The sequence below is a fragment of the Falco cherrug genome, chromosome 13 (genome assembly GCF_023634085.1).
Source record: "Falco cherrug isolate bFalChe1 chromosome 13, bFalChe1.pri, whole genome shotgun sequence".
Classification (NCBI taxonomy): Eukaryota; Metazoa; Chordata; class Aves; order Falconiformes; family Falconidae; genus Falco; species Falco cherrug.
In genome coordinates this window covers 25,763,921-25,781,365 of record NC_073709.1, presented here as the reverse complement: position 1 = coordinate 25,781,365, position 17,445 = coordinate 25,763,921, and the positions used below count along the sequence as shown (strand labels likewise).

At 37.4% G+C, this 17,445-nt stretch overlaps 1 protein-coding gene across 1 annotated transcript in view; it reads left to right on the top strand.

Moving 5' to 3' along the window:
* USH2A (usherin) overlaps window positions 1–17,445 on the top strand; it is a 390,339-nt gene that overhangs the window by 82,118 nt on the left and 290,776 nt on the right. Inside the window, exons 15-19 of the mRNA XM_055725922.1 lie at window positions 3,489–3,647; window positions 7,749–8,243; window positions 9,988–10,260; window positions 11,789–11,946; window positions 13,227–13,371. Coding sequence (XP_055581897.1) covers window positions 3,489–3,647; window positions 7,749–8,243; window positions 9,988–10,260; window positions 11,789–11,946; window positions 13,227–13,371 — 1,230 coding nt within the window. The remainder of the gene's footprint in view (window positions 1–3,488; window positions 3,648–7,748; window positions 8,244–9,987; window positions 10,261–11,788; window positions 11,947–13,226; window positions 13,372–17,445) is intronic.

The following is a 17,445-nucleotide window of genomic DNA, read 5'->3' as shown; positions in this document are numbered from 1 at the left end:
TGCTATGTTGAGGGTCAGATCTTGAGTTGTAACGAAACACATTGCAATGGCACATCTGCACTTCTGCCCTTGCAGTAAGCCTGGATACGAAGAGATGGCACAATTTCAGCCTTTGTATCATAATTAGTCAAAACTAAATGTTCAGATTTTCTTACCAGTGCACAGTCTGTAAGCTGGCAGGCACTACAAAGGAGGAGAGAAAAAAAATATGTTTAATAAGAAAAGGAAATTTTTAAGTTGTCTTCAGGTCAATATTCAGAAACAGGATTTGAAGACATCTTACCATGCAATGCCAAACTGTGTGGGAAGGAGCTCAGCTAGTTCTGAAAAAGTTGTCTTACATTTTCGTGACATACCTTACTGCCATACGCAGTTAATAGTTCAGTCTTGGTAGTTACATAACGAGTGAACGAGTTACTCTGCAGATGCTAATTTGTTATTTCTGTCAGCAGGCCTAGTTAATAATGGCCACACTGGTTCTACTGTGAGAGTTAGCTCAGGTAGCCATGCGTAATGTAGTGACAGGGCTAGACGTTCCCAGTAATCTCTGCAGAATGTATCTGGATCCTCCTTCAACAAAATATTTGTGTATTCTGCATAGGTACTTATATGATCATCATTGTGAAATGTGCACACTATAGGTTTGCAAGCAGAGATGTACATGCACAAAGAGTTTGTTTACAAGGACAGATAGCTCTCCCGTTAATTCCAGTTTTTATTTCATTGTAAATTACTTGGAATTTCAAATAAAATGCATTGCAGAATGTATGGTGTTATAAATTGGATAGAACAAAGACTGATTTGTTTCCAGAGAAGAAACTTTTTTTCTCAAAGTTTGGAAGTGTTTAGTTTTGTTTTGTTTTTCTTCCGTACTCTTCTGTAAAAAGCATAGCATCTACTCGTTGTGCAGATAGTGGATTGGCTTGTTGTTTCTTTAAAAAAATGTAGGATGTTTCAACTGAATGTATAATAACAATAATACATGGCACTTTTATGATGCTGTTCATCTTCAAAGTGCTTTACAAACATAAACCAACCTACTTATTTATGTTGGGATATACATTGGATAAAGGTCAATGGCAATTCAACTATAAAATTGATTAATAATAATATGACATAGATAAATAATATCATAGATTTTAGTTAGAAAAAATACATCAGACAGTATTCTAAATGACAAGCGGAGTCCTCTTCTGGACATAAATGATATAGCAATTGCAGTCTTTTGGTTATTCATACCAAAATATTTTAACTTGTTGCACTTGCACAGATATGGAGCTTTGTCTAGCTTGATATTTGTGGTTATTTTCATTGCAGAACAGTATTTTGTTGACACACACCATTACGGGTTATAAATCTTTGCCAAAGGAAGCAAACATAACTTGCTGTCACTGTCCAACTAGAACTCTTTAATGAAAAGACCTATTTTCAAATTTTCTGCCCAACAATATTTTAGATGCTCCATAAAAAATCTGAAATGCAGTATTTTGCTTATAAATCTAAAATGCAAAACAGCAAACACCTGGGACCAATATGCAGTGCGAGACTGAGAATGAAGATTATGCTGCTACTTTTCTATGATTGCTCAGGTCTTGTAAGCATGCATTACTTGGAGAGTAACTTTCTAAAATGCCACAGGGGTTTAGGAGCACTTCCTTTGATTTTCAAACTTTAATCCTGCAGACACTTTAGCATGCACTCACTTCCTAACGCAGCTGAACTCAAAAACTCTAGATTGGCAGCAAAACAACCTACGCTTTCTAATGGGAAATGATGATCACATGTTCTGTTCAATCCAATGAATTCTGGAAATATTTTCTGCTGTTTCATGGTTGAGACACTGCAGTAGAAGCAGGGCTTTTCGTTATCTTACTCTAAATAAAGAGCTTCAACTCACTTCTTAGATTTGTGTTAAAAGGCTGTATATGATGTGACCCGCTGATGTTGACATGTCTATATACCTATCATTGTGTGGCTTGAGGTCCTCATGTTGTTTTCTGTCTGCAGCTTCACTCTTTGCTTCTTGTCTTCTGTTAGCTTGTCTGAAGAGATCTTTGTAATTATTTTTTTGTGAAATTTGTATATTAAGTGAATATCCATGTAATGATGATGATAGTTTATAAGCAGAAAGAGAAAAAATTAATGAAAAGACACATGAATCTAATGTTGCTATTTTCCTATAACCCTTAACGTAAGGGAGAAAAGCTTATTGGGTGGTTCTGGATCCAGGTCCTGATAGCTTACTCCATATGCTGATTTATGTACTGCCCTCGGCTATTCTCATTCCTGGACCAAAATGTTTTCTTTTACATCCGCGCTGCCTGGTTTTCCCTCCCTTGGTAAAGAGGATGGGGAAATGGCAGTCTGCCTTTGAGTCGAGCTATAGCAATTACTACCTGCCCAAACACACCAGTCTTGCTCTGGGATGCCCGTTGTGCTGAAGGTCGGAGGGTAGTGCTTTCCTTCCTATAAACCACTGGCTGGAGATCTCGGAGCTGGATATGGACTTGTGCTCTGACTTGAATAATAATATAAATATAGAATCATTTAGGTTGGAAGAGGCTGTTAAGGTTATCAAGTCCAACTGTAAAACTGTTTATGTGCGCGTGTGTATATATGATATGTGTATATTTGCCCATTGAAGTTTGATTTCTGAGTAATAACCACTATTCTAGAAAGGACCACGATCATACAGTTGGGTTACAAAAGAGACGTAGGAAGGACTTGGACTATTCTTTCTGAAAATGTGAGACTTTTGGCTTGTGAACTTCAGGTTTGTTTTTCTCTTTAAGACTGGTGCAATTAAGTAGCACATTTTCCAAAGTTAATGGAATTGATAGCAGCATAGTATTTTGGTATGTAAGAATCTCAAGCTTATTTCTTAAAATGTTAGACACCTTGCTTTCATTGATTTAAATCTCATTGGAAACAAATGGAAGTGAATTGCCTAAATAACCTTCAAAATTTGCCCCGTTATTTTTTTTGTCATTTGATTAAGTAAGCTTATTGTAACACTTGAGTAAAATTTGTAGTTAGTTGGACTTTCCATTTCTATTCTATTAGAGGAAGTTATGCCTGGCCTATGCTAAAATTGAATGAATCCTCTGAAAAAATATAATATATTTGAGCTATAGACTTCAGTAATATGACCAGTTAAAAATGTTCCCATTTTACAGAGATCTTGAAATACGTGAACAAAAAAAATAAGAAAAGTGGTGTTTGGAAAACTGTGATGTACTTTGGGGGGGGGAAAAGTGATTAAGTTTATTTGTCATTTATTTGAATGTATGATTTTTTTTCATGTACTTGTGTTGGAGAGCATTTGGATGGTTCAGTTTAGTCTACTAATGTCTTGCCTGGGTGACTGTGTGTTTACTTGACAGTTTTTCTTTGAAGAAAACTGAGCAGTTTCTTTGCATTTTTATTTAAATTTCTGTGATTGTTGCTTACCTTTATTTTCACATTCTCTGTTTTTGTGTATATTTTAGCTCCATTCCAACAACCTCCTCCTACAGGAGAGGTTCTCAATTCCTCTGTTATCAGTCTTTCATGGAGTTCCCCTGACTCTCCAAATTCGAACAGGCTTACTTACAAGCTGTATAGGGATGAGGCAGAAATTTATACAACTGAAGACTACCACCCTTATAGTAAGTATTTATAGTAAGATGACATCAAAGATTTTGTGTTTGTGTGTATCTATACATCTCTGTATCTTTGTGCAATTTTTCTTAATTATTTCTTGTTTCTGTCATCATTCTCTGTGATTTTTAATACATTATTCTGTTTTCCTTCAGCGAGTTACTGTACTGTGTTATTTATTTTGCTTGAAATAAATGAAAACCCCAGTCTAAAATCTGGAAAACTGAGTCACCCAAAATAGCTGATAATTTTTTACTCTTTTATCAGAAAAACTTTAAAATTGACTCACCGAAAACATTTCCTGCAAATATACACAGGCTTCAAAATCTAGAAGAGGCAAAGTCCCAGGTAAAGAATTAGGGTGAATGGAAGAGACCACGATGTGTTTAAACTCCTTTTTTCATCTTCCCAGTTTTAAGCTGTTAACAGATTAGGAAAGCTTTTTGTGGCCTCAAACTTTTAGCACCTTCTGTTAAGCTATCAGTGTAGCTCCTGATTTGCCTTTAGCAGCACCACTTCCCTCATGTTGAGGCTTGCAAAGGGATCCTCAGAAGGCAGTCCTCAAGGATTCGACACTCTGTCCTAGCTGGAAAGGCCACTTTGTGCTACTATTGATCCCCTTATCAAAGAAAAGGAGATGGATTCGGATACTATTTTTATGTATATGTGGCACACAAGCGTTTTTGTTTTGTTTTTTTTTTTCTAAAATGACAGGTGTGGTTCAATGCCGCTAAGGTTTGACTTCTGTTCTAGCAGCTTCTTTAGTTTGTTGCATTTTCATACTGATGCAGCATTAATATTTTGCGGAAGTTGAGTCTTGCTAATTATTGGCATGTACCCTGGAGGGGAAAAAAAATAGAGACTGTATTATTCAGTGGAAGTGCAAATCCTTTGGAAGGCACCTAACATTTTAATGTTCTGGTGTGTGCTGCTGTGTTACAGTTGATTATCTTGTGGCTTCTGCTGTGAATTTGGACACAGCACTACAAACCATGAGGAAGGGTATGCAACCCAATGTAATCATGGGACTAAGTGATTAAGAGGAAAGAAAGAAACATTACAAAAAATTTAGAGATTTAACAGAAAATATTCCAATTCTTGAATTTGTTTTACAAGCCTAAGTGTAGTGAAAATAGAATTAATTAAAAAAAAAAAAAGCAGCAATTATACTTTGTAGTCATAAATTTGTGCTTAGTGATGTACTTGAAAACAAGTACATTGTTGAGGATGTTATTTCCTGACTGTACCTACATACTTTGGAGAGAGTGAAAAATTCTGAATGTATTTAGCTGGATAATGAGACATCAGCATGTTTCTACTTAACAAAACATTATTTTGTAAAAACATAGATCTGGTTTCAAAAGAAATTTTTGACATTTCCTGGCAATCCCCCTAATTAATGATGTGAAATGATCTGCTGGTGTTTGAAGAACAAGAATACATTGTTAATGCTGTCAGAACTTTTGATAATTGTACTTTTTTCTCAGTATAGTGTGGAATTTGTAATACTTATGAAATGCCTGAGAGTGCAACTGGATGAACATTATCTTATGACTAAATGAGAGTTTTATAGAAACATTAAACTTCCCAAGGAAAATTAAGGATAATCTTCTAAATTGGCCTGGTGATCTGGCTGGTAGTGTTGCAGAATGCCCAATTAAAACATTTTCCTAACTGCTCTGGCTTCCCAGAGGCTCAGGAGATACCGGTCCTTGTCTTGAAGATAAAATGAAATACCTGCTCTAAAATGTGAGAAAACCCCCAAAGTTTTTTACCATTCTAACACCAAATCATGTTGGTTCTAATTATTTATAAATGTAGCTAAACACATTCTGGAGTCACCTAAGGCATGCAAAACCTTCTACCTTTTGGCTTTATCCACTTTTATCTAACCTATATTGTTATTGAAATAAAGTTGTCATCTGGTGCTCAGGTGTTCATCAGTACTGAAAGAACTTTCTCGTAATGTTGAGATGGTGCTGGTTACTTTTCTTGCAGAGAACATCAGCATTCTGGCTAATCTGCCTCTCCTGATCCCCGTACTTTAAAAGAGGGGGCTAATGTGTTTGCTGTAGGCATTAGACCTGGGGCCCTAGAGTCTAGGTTGGCTCTAGAGTCCAGGTCCATTGCAGAGGCTGGGTGTTGAGGTTTATTTGGTTGTAGAGCTGGGGTGGTATTGGTGCAGTCATTTGTAGAGCAGATACGAATTTTGGAGCGGACAGTTTGGCAGGGAGGCTGTTCTAGATAATTTTCTAGCTCGCTTGTTGAATCCATACTGGGTATCAGAGCAGGTTTTAGCTCACATGTTGTTCTAGATCAGGTTCTAGGTCAGCATATGGTTCTAGAGCAGGGTTCTGTGGGGATGGGTCCTGTTCTATCATCTCATGAGGATTTGTGGTACTTGCTGCTGCTGACACCAGTCTTGCTGGTTTTTTTTCTTTTTATTTTCTTTTATTTCTGACGTGCTTTTTTTCTTTTCTGTGGCTCTTCTGAGTTGATGGCCCATAGGATGGGGTTCCTATCATCCTATAAAGTGCAGTTCTCCAAGTTTCTAGCACATTTCTCCGAGTTTCTAGTCATGCTGCCTTTGTGGCTAATTTTTTCTCTGGAGACAATATCAGAAAATGGGCACATGGCAAGCTGGTGTCCTTCACAGCAACTGGTTGTCATGCTCCTGCTCCAAGGATTCTTGCCAGCCTGTCCGAGAGTCTTGTCTAATGCTTGTCAAACCAGCTTTGGGTACTCAGTCTTTTGCACCCAGAAGCTCTTCAGCCAGGGTAGGTGTGTCCATGCGGCTCAGAAAGGGCTCAACAATTCGACAGGACACTCGAGTACTTGCACCCGCCGTTGCGAGTGGCATGCTAACCTGAAAGCGGAGGAAGGAACAGCTGGATCTTGCAGGCAAGACTGAAATCTGCTGCATCACTTGCCTGCTCACTACTAATGCTCGAGGATGTCGCAGTAACCATTGCTGCTGCTGGCAGAGCTGTCCCAACCGAACCTTGCCCGAAGTACCAGGGTTTGGAAGGCCTGAAGATGAGGTTACGCGTTTTCTTGTTATCCTTATTGCTGGGCTCCAGCAAGAAGTTTGTGATCACTATAGGTAGTGGAAGTGCTATAAGCAGTTACTGGGCTGACGCTGCTTTTGTACAACAATGTCAAGGGTTGATTATCTAACAGTACTTGTAATTTTGTGGTCCTCTTTAAGTTATACTCACGGCTGATGTGCCAGTGCAGACATACAGAGAGGACTTAGAAATAGCTATGTCCTCCCCATTTGCTTTGAAAAAGTTTGAGAGCATCCATGCTCTGGCATGTAATATGTTACTCAATGTTCACTATTTCTTAAGGCAAAACAATGTATGGTGATATGGTTGTGTGTGAATTCATATTGTGCTGTGCTGACCAAAACGTGTAACTGCTTCTGGGATATACCCAGGAGCTATTCATGGTCATGGCTGCTAAAAAGCTGCTGAAAAGCTGTCTAGAGGAACGGAATGTACGGGGCAAGGGAGGTAAATGTAGGCTTTGGATATACCTTTTTAATAATTATTTACACTTCTGTTTCACTTGTTATCCAAGCTCAAATGCTTCACAAATGAACTATTAAGCACTCTTTTAGAAGGGAGGAAGTGAAAGCATGGAAAGATGAAGTATTTGGTGTTATGCTGTGAAATAAATCAAAAACAAAGGTGTAAAAATTTATGGAATGGTTTGGGTTTTTTTCCTAACTCAGATCCACTAATATCAGTGGTGATTTACATTTGAAATAATTATTTCCAGGCAAAGGAGGAATAAGAAGATAATTGTATTAATCTTGTTCTTGATTAAAGCTGGAACTAGGATAAATTCAATGGAAAAAAATATTTCTCTAGTGATGCCAATGTGCAGTGGAGGATAATAAAGGGAAAAGGGGAGGGTTATTTTCCCTGTTTAAAAAAAAAAAAAAAAAGTTGAGAAGTTACAGTGTTCATAATGATCTCAAGAGCATGCAAATGGACACAAATACCTTGTCTTGGATTAAGGCTGGAAAGATTTCAAGCACAAAAATTAAGAATATTTTTAATGTGTTAGACTGATAAGATTTTTTTCTTATCTCTTTGTTTTAGCTGCTCAGACCTTCACCGATACCATGTTATCTCCATATACCTTCTATTCCTATTATATCCAAGCCAGCAATGTCCATGGTTTTACGAGAAGTCCCTCAGTGACCTACAGAACAAAAGCCGGGGTGCCTACAGGCAGCTTGCATTTAAATCCTGTCTTCCCCGTTAGTCACCATTCTGTTGTGCTTCACTGGACAAGCCTCTCCAATGACTCTGGGCCCATAGAGAAATACATTTTGACATGTACTAGCTTGGCTGATCTTCAGCCTTGTGGTCAGTATGAAGGCTTAAAAACTTCAGCAATTATTTGGAATCTCATTCCATTTACAAAGTATGTTTTTTCCGTGCAAGCTTGTACTAGTGGAGGCTGCTTGAAGAGCCAGCCAATAACAGTAATTACTGCACAAGCTCCTCCAGAATGGCTGCGCCCACCCATGGTAGGAACCATCAGCTCTACAGATCTGGCTGTGGAATGGTCACCACCTGAGAAACCAAACGGTAGGATATTATATTTACTTTTGTAAGTCAAAGACTTTGCAAAGATAAAGCAGCATTTTCTCAAATCTGATTAGAATATCCTTATCTGTGAAACATAAACTGAGAATGAAGTTGGGCATTCTCTTAATTTGCCTGTCTGCCACTAAATATATCCTCGGAATCTGTGTTTTCATCTTTTGGAGTCCAGAACTCCAACTGAGCATGTTGGGTCCAGGATTTAGCCCCTGGTGGCATCTGCTCTAGCAAAAATCACATTTATAATTAAACCTTTACAGTAAAATTAATTTTTTCTTAATTTGCCAGATCACCTAGTTCAGACAGATGTGGTGATATCGCCTGACAAAGAATAAATAAGCAGATAGTAGTTATGGAAAAAGAAATATCTAAGAATTAACAGAGAAGGCTGTTTTTAAAACCATCAGTCATGTGTAGTAACTAATTGCATTACCAGTGTAACTTTGTTAGGGATTAGGCGATTGCCAAGAGTTGCTGGTCCAACTTGTGTAATAATATTTTAGGTTTTTGAAACTGAGAACGCAGCTGTTGTAGGATACTTTTGTGATGCCACAGATTTTACTGGTAAATGCTTTATCTTTTAATATGTGCAATGGAGTTTTGTGAACTTGCACTTAGATGCACAAGTATTTGTGCATGCAAAACCAGGCATTTTAATCTGTTCACAAAATGAGCATCTGTGTGTTGGGAGCTCCACTTTCTTTTCAAACATCTCATTTGCCAGATATTACCAGGTCAGGCAGGAAGAATGCCTGCGGAAGAATGCCTGTATGTATTTAGAGGGGCAGTTCCTACAATGCAGGTCATGATATTTGATGCTAGAACTTTTCTCTCAACCTGTAGCATATGGTTTACTCCGTAGCCATTACATGTATGTAATTGCTAGCATGGGCAGATTTAAGCAATACTCTTGTATTTCTTTTGATGTCTGGTCAGATTCCTGGTCTTTCCAAAGACAAAAGAGAGAAGCTGTTTCTCTCTCAAGCAACCTCCCCAGGTCTGTGCATGTATACAGCCCCAAATACATGTATCTTTTATGGTAATTAGCGATCTCCTGGCTTTGCTATGTCTCTCATCTTTTCCATTTGGGAAATCTCCAGTCAGCTGTCTTACAGTCTCTTTTTACAGTTAAACTGCTTCCATGATCCACGATCAGGTGTCACTTCATACTATAATACCAAAGTGCTGAGACCTTCCTGTGTACATAATAGTTTACATTGATGGAAAACTGATATACACCCACCCCCCACCCCCCTCCCCCCTCCCCATATCTCCTATCCAGTAAGATGTTGTAAAAGGTTAGCACTAAACTTAAAAGTGCCCTACCCATTGTGTGTAAAAACCCAAAATAAATAATAATTAAATTCACACAGACACACACAAACAAACCCTGTGAAAGTCAGAGGCTTAAAGTAACTTTCAGTAGCATTTGATCAGAACTTTAGGACATCATCTTACAGTGGTGATAGCAGAACTCATACTGTAACCCAGCTCTTTGTTTTCAAACCCCAAATTTCCACGGAGGGGAAAATAAACAGTGCAATGCAAGAAATGCCAAAGAGAGCATTTGGCTGAAAATAGCAGAAATCTGGAAAACTTCTAATACTGTATTTTCTATGATGTAAATTGATTGATTCTTAGCTTGTTAAATATATTGGTGTTGGTATTTTAGTCGAACTCCAGAAATTATTTAAATGCACTGATTTCTCTGGCTTGCTTTTTCCTCTAGGCATAATTATAAGATATGAACTTTACATGAGAAAAAAATTAACACCAACTGAGAACTTTGTTCCTCCTGAAATTCGTATTTTCCAAAGCAGTGGATGGCTCAGTCCTCAACCAGTTATGGAGTCTCCTAATGAAAATGCTCTGGCCCCACCGCAGACCAGTACCGTAGTCACTGATCTGGAGCCATTCACAGAGTATGAATTTTATGTGCTAGCAGTAAACATGGCAGGTAGCGTATCTTCCGACTGGGTATCAGGAAAAACAGGAGAGGCTGGTAAGTACTGGTTTGAATTTTTTTGGTACAAATGAAAGGAAAAACTGAATTAGAATGTATTCTTAATTTTTTTCTCCCAATAAGCTGTGTCTAGTGAGGATTCAAATAGGGATAAATACTCATTTTTTAACTAATTAAAGGTAGATCAGATTATCTCAGAACCAAGCATGTTAAGCAAAAGCATTTTCTTCAACATAAAATATTGTTGAAGAAAATAATCCCTGTCAATTAACTCAAATTCCAAAACTACAAGATTGCAAAATCCACCAAGTACTGTTTGAATTCTCCATGGTTTTCCCAGTTGCTACTTATATGTTTTTTAAAAGGGAGAAAACATGACATTTTTTTTCTTTTTTTTTTTTTCCTACAAAGATTATTTTTTTTTTGGGGAGGGCACAAATGTATTAACAGTTGATGGGAATCAGGAATGTTGTCCAAGAAGGTATTGTATTCAGAAAGGAGGTTCTAATGAGTTTTCCTGAACTGAGGCTTTGATTTGTTTAGAAAGAAATTCTTTTGAAGAACTTGAGAGGGTTACCTTTTCAAAAGTATTGTACTTGAAACTTTTCATATGTTTTCACGGAGGCCAAGTGTCAAAATATGGACCATTTTTTCAGAAGTTTAACCAGTTCACAACAACTCTTATTATGATCCCTCTGTTCAGATTTTGAAAAGGGCTTGCCACTCGATATATTGTTTGAAATAACAGCTATTTATGTCAATGCTTTCATTAGAAATCTAGGTTTTATAGGCTACAGAGCCCATATTTTGCAGTTAAGCTTCTCTGTTACATCACTGATGCTTTTGTTTGCTGTTAGCTTGAAAATCATGTCCTTGGTCGTTTGCTCCTGCAAAACAGCAGGCTAAACTAATTCCCATTTCAAAATGAGCCTTTGTGCTTATCTGTTCTTAAATACTATATGTTATAAAAGTGTTAAATTGTATTTGGGAAGAGGTCCATTAGTGTGGTTGTTTGTACGTAGCAAAAGTGCTATGAGTTGGTATCTTATTATTACAGAGTAATCAGGTGGGGATTTAACTGCAGTGCAAACAATCCTTTTACAGATTTACTATGGAAGACAGGGGAACTGTTTTGTAAGAAGTGAGAGACATGTTAATTTCAAACTGGCCTAGCAAACAAAATTGCTTTTAAGATGCTGAAGTATTGAACACTTTTTGCTTTTATCAGTTTTTTCCCAGGTTGCATGAAGTTTTTGTCTAAGACCTTTCCATTTGTATGTACTTTCCTACCTGCTACAGTGGACTTTGGTGTTGATTAGTATTTCTTTGAAGACATAGGCAGAACTTTATTCTGCATTCATGGCCGGGGTATAAAACAGGAGAGTGAATGGTGGGGGAAATACTTTTTATGTACCATCAAAATAATATGAAAATTCCAGTTAGACTTGAAAGCAAGGTTAAAAAGAAAAAGATTGTCTGAAATGGTGTTCCATAACAACAGTGAGAAAGCTTGCCTTACACACATTGCTCACTTCTTATGAATGTTATTTCATTAACTTTATTTCAGCCCCAGTATTCATGCCATCTCCATCAGTATTCCCTCTTTCACCATATTCCCTCAATGTGTCATGGGAAAAACCTGGAGAAAACTTAGCAAGAGGAGAAGTGATGGGATACAGCATCAGTCTGATGACTGAACAAAGGTTCTTGCCACCATTTCCCCAGGTATTGTTAGTTACATTGTTTTTCCTGAGTGGTAATAGTAAAATTGGTGGTCTGATGTGCTCCCTGACATTGAGATGAATTATTTTCCTGATTCACTGTATATCCCCTGATCTAATTTTTTCACCTATCAGTTCGAGCGCTCAGTAATGTTATACACTACTTTTAGGTTTTAAGTTGTATTTCTGAGCTGACGCTGACTTGTTTTCAGTAGTAGGTGAGATTCAGAATTGGGAGGGGTGAGATTGAGCAGCCACATGTAAATTACCTTGACTTCACATGTTCTGATTCTGTATTGTTGCTGTAGTTGCTGATATGCTTAAAGCCATGTTTTGTAGAAATCTACTTTTTTCATTAAGAAGGTACCTGTCTGGCTTCCTGGATAATGGACAAATCTTTGAAGTGGGGAAACCTAAAACAGCAGAAAACCAACTTTATAAAGTCTAGATATGTGACTTCAAAATACTGTTGTAAATTCTGGGTGACTGGGTTTGGCAAACAAATACCATGGCAGTAGAAGTAAGCTAAAATCTTTGGAATGAGCAAAGAAACATGACAGGTAATCAGAATGTGGGAGTGGATCTGGTGCTCTGATACTGTATTTCTCTTTTCAGAGCTTATTTTGTCTTTCAGTGGTACCACAGATGGGCCTCAGTTTATTTGTCTACAAAGTGGTGATATTACTGCTCTTGGGGCTGTTGTAACAATACATAAATGTAAATTGTTTTTAGTCACAGGCTTGCAGAATTTTTCATCTAAATAAACATCCGATAAAAAAAAAATTATCTAAAATACAACAGTTCATTCAGTTCCACTCTCTGATAGCTTAAAGTACTGCTAAAGTAAAGCAGATTCAAATGTCTGTAGGTATTAGTCATTCTCCTCCCTCCCACCGCCTGCTAATCATGTCACTCATTCAATGGTGGTCAGGTTTCACCACTTAATAGTGTCATCTCCGTCATCTGGATTATAGCTGAACTGTTTGTAGTGATAACTGCACCACCACACAGTTTTATGAGGCAATAACTTTGTTTCCTCATTTATCCACTCAGGAACTGGCTTATTACCTCATAAAACAGTGTGATGGGAAGTATTATCACCTAAATCCTAGCTTGTTCAGAGTCTCCAAAATAATCCTTTCCCTCTTTGCAGACTTTCCCACAACTAAATGAAGGAATCTGCAAATTCAGAGACAAGTTTCTTATTAGCGAACGTGTCATCTATTAGCAGGAATGAAAAAAATTATTAACCAGCCGTCATCTTCCAATCTGTTTGGTTTGCAGGTTTTGCATATAGCTGAGGCTCATGAGCTGTCCTACGTAGCAATGGGATTAAAACCTTACAGGATGTACAACTTTACTGTTACTCTCTGCAATCAAATTGGTTGTGTAACCAGTGAGCCAGGCATGGGGCAGACCTTGGCAGCTGGTAAGGAAACGGCCGGTATCAAAGTGCAAAGCTGACACAATTTGCTGATGAATTCCATTCAGGTGACCGTAGTTTGATGCATAGTGACAGGGCTAGATGTTGTATTAATACAAAGTGACTTGCTTAATTATTGTTTATCTTGACAGATTAAACCCAAAATATTTTCAATGAAGGTTTAAGGTACACTGTTATGGCAATAGGATTTGTCTATTGAGCTCTCAATTGCAAGTATATATATTTTTGTTCCTGTTTACTTAAATGGTAAATGTACGTAAATGTGGCTGAACATTTATGGTGCTACGAAGTTGTTAATTTGTTGTTGGGGTTTTTTGTGTGTACATCGTGTTTGCACAACAGTGTGTGTAAAGTGCACATGCTGTGCCAATGCCTTGCTTAACGCATGAAGGAGGAGTTGCATGGTTTTTATATGAAACTCTAACATATGTTCGTGGTGTATTTGTTAGTCTAAATCAGAAGCAACATATGTGCTTTGGATCTGCTTTTTTGAAAATAGTTATTTAGCCCCTGAAATTTATGAGATTTGGCTTTCTAGGTATGTATACTCACATCCCTACAGAAATAATGTTTAAGGAACTGCATATCTGTGCCTGTGCACCTTAAATTTTTAGTCTTGTGAGTTAATTTCAACCATGTATGTCATGGATTTCAAAGGTACTAACTTTCTACAGATTTAGGGAAAATAAGCATCAGTACAGCACAGAGATGGAAAAAGCCTGTATTTACTTTGAGGAAAGGACTGGCATGAGCTCACTTCTTAGACATCAGAGGATCAAAAGGGTTTTAAGAGAGAAATTGTTAGGAAAATCAGCTTCACAAGTCTCTTTATTCGTGGAACGAGGTAGTCAGTACAGCTCTTTAATATTGTAAATACAAGCTCAAAATCCATGCTGTGTGACATCCTGGTGGTCACCTGCAGAGAGCTGACTACTTAACATTGTGGTTTCCTTTTGTATAAGCATTTAAAACACATCAATTACTTTCACAATATTAGCATTTTTAGTTAAACAATTAGTGGTGTTGTCATATGGATGTTGTGATGATGATCTTTGAAATTACCTCTCTTATATTATTTGGCCTCCCATAGGAAAAAATCTGAAAGTTTCTGCTGTGCAGAATATTTTCCTAGGCTCCTTGGGCTGTATTTGAGTTTTCTGAATTCCATCAAATCCCCTCTGTGTAATCAATGAAGAGATACAGGTGCTTCCAGACTCCTCCAGCATAAGGAGTTGCCCAGAGCCAGTAAAGAGGAATCTTTATGTACATGAACTGAAGTAGAATTTAAGCTGTTGGGATATTACCTCTAGTCTGCCCTCTGTTCTTCATCTGTTTATTTAATTGTCTTTCCATTTGTTCTCAAGTAGAAGATAGATGATTTGTTCCTTGATTCATCATACCATCTTTATGTTTTAGTGGGCAAAGATTGTTCTGTCAGTCTTCTCTCTTGCTAAATTGCTGATTTCAAAATTTATTTTGTTTCCCTCTGCTACATCTTAAAGTGTCCAGCTGGCCATCTACGGAGCCTCCTACTTGTATGAGTTTGACTTTATTCCATACCACACAGCCATGTAAGGAACAGCGTTCCGATCTGCTGATAACCATGGAAACAAATATAGCCTAAACTGCACACCTTATTACTACAAATGATCCAACACTGCATTTATACATTTATTAAAAGATTCAGAAACAATAGCTTAGTTATGCTTGACAGCTTGTTTATGACCATCTCCTCCCTGGTTGTGTTAATACTTGGAGACCTATCACATTAGAGAAGACAGGAGAATACAAAATAGAGTAACAGACACATCCCCATTTATTAGCTGTTTTGCAGTGTAGCCTTTTCCTGCTTACTGTTGTAAGCCTTGAAAGCAAAGAATCGATCCTGTATTTGGTTCCTTTTATGTTTTTAAAGCGTGTTAATGTTTTAAATTTTGTCAAACTAAAGAGTAAAACACTTCAATTTTGCACACAATCTTGTCTTCCACCATTCACACTTTTAGTTTCTGGAGAAAATCTAGGGGGTTTGTGTGTTCGGGGGTTTTTTGTTTGTTTGTTTTTGGTGTGGGGTTTTTTGTTGTTGTTGTTGTTGTTTTATTAATTTGGGTGGGTTTTTTTGGTGTGCATGTTGCCTTTCATGAAGTTCTGTAAAACTGTGTTTCCAAAAAGAATTTATAAAGAAATGCTACTTAATGTGATGACATTTAAATCAAAGCAAGTTCAAACTTGAAGTCAGAAGAAAGCAGTCCCTATCATTTGTAAAAATAGTTGATCAAATCTTAGTCCATTACTATCCTTTTGTGTCATTGAATGGTGCAAGATGAAATTAAAATTGCCTTTCTAGGACTGCTGAGGAGTTCTTTTTTGTGAAGGAATGTCTTTCTGGCACAGAGACAGCCTCCCTGGCTGGATGCCAGTTCCCCTCCATGCCCTGGCAAAGGGGGCTTTTTGGAGGAAGCCTTGACTGAAATGTGCTCCAGCGTGATGGTCCCCTTGCATTGTAACACAATCCAGGAGCTTTGAATTGCGTTCCAAGTTGGGCTAGAGGTTATACTGAATTAGAGTAATTCTTCTTCTCTGATCCTGAGGAGGATAATGGAAAACGACGTCTACTTCTTCCATGTGTGTAGTGTACTGATTTATCACACGGAGCATTTAAATCAATGGGTACCTTGAAGACTGTGATTTTGGTGTGTCCAGCTGATGTATATTATTAAGGAACTTGCTTTTGGAATTGCCAGTGCCTTCAAAAATTTGCTACTAAAAGTCTCAAGTAATTTTTAAGTTTTGTTCATATCCATTAGGTTAATTTGAGGACTAGCTATAAAAAAAAAACCCAACCACCTCTTCAAGATCTGTCATTCTTCTTTTTCTCTGGCAACATGTTTTTTTTTTTTTTTTATGCAATGTAACACAGCAAATAAAAACAAGGGCAGAAACAAGGGTGTGAAATCATTAGAAACAAAAATGTTGAGGAAGAAAATTAAGATGTTTTGAGAGAAGATTTAAAAAACAAAGAAAAGAGACTTCTGCAGTCGGGGCAGAATTTAGGGGCAAGACCTAAGGGAACAGAAGCATCAGAAACAGTCTGCTGATCTTTCAGTGAGAAGTCTTTTGGAGCATAACTTAAAATTGGTTAAAATATTCCAGAAGCAAATATAACAAGTGGATCACTTCTACCCTGATTCAGTATAGGCATCTGTACTGGGGGTATCTCATGAGTAGCTTTGCAGGAGGCGAGTGAAAGAAAACTAAAATCAGCCAGATGTCCTTGTGTCTGTCAGGCTGGCAAAAAATCTTCTCCCCACCAATATATGCACACATGATATTTGTAAATGGCAATAAAAAAAAGGATGATTAAGCCAGAAGAATGTGAGGGGGAGAGAGTGAGGAAGCAAAGAAAATAGAATTATTTAGAATGGATTTATTTTATAAAAAAGCTGTGTGGAAGCTGTTACAAATGCATATGAAACCAGGAAGAGGACTAGGTGGGACAAATAAAAGAACTTGCACAGGTAAGCCTGGTGCGTGATCAGCTCCAAAAATGGTAAAAAGTGTTGGAAGATTGATGTTATGGGGTAATGCAGTATTGGGGTGAAAGATCAAAGCAAACATGTCAAGGCAACAGAAGAAGAGAATTAACCCATCTCAGTTACTCAAAGAGAAGGTGACTGGACAGAAAGAGAACCTCAATTTGGCATATTCAGATACAAATACACAAAAATTCGGCTTTTAAGGACTCAAAGTGTTTCATACTTTTTTGATTGGTCTTTTAAATAAAGAAGATGCACACTGCACAATCCTTGTGGTAATTTAAATAGTTTTCAAGCGCTGCGCTATTCTGCATGTACTATTGGAAGCCATGACTGATAGATGAGGGAAAAGTACCCTTTTAAGACTTTGAAAATTTGGAATCCCATTTGAGATTCATTTTTGTCTTTGTTACCCAAAGATCATCAAGTGGAACTTGTATGTATGAAACTGAAAGCAATACTGGACAGCAATTATACATATTTTATCTTAACACCTAGAGACACATTTTACTTTATTCCTTTCTCC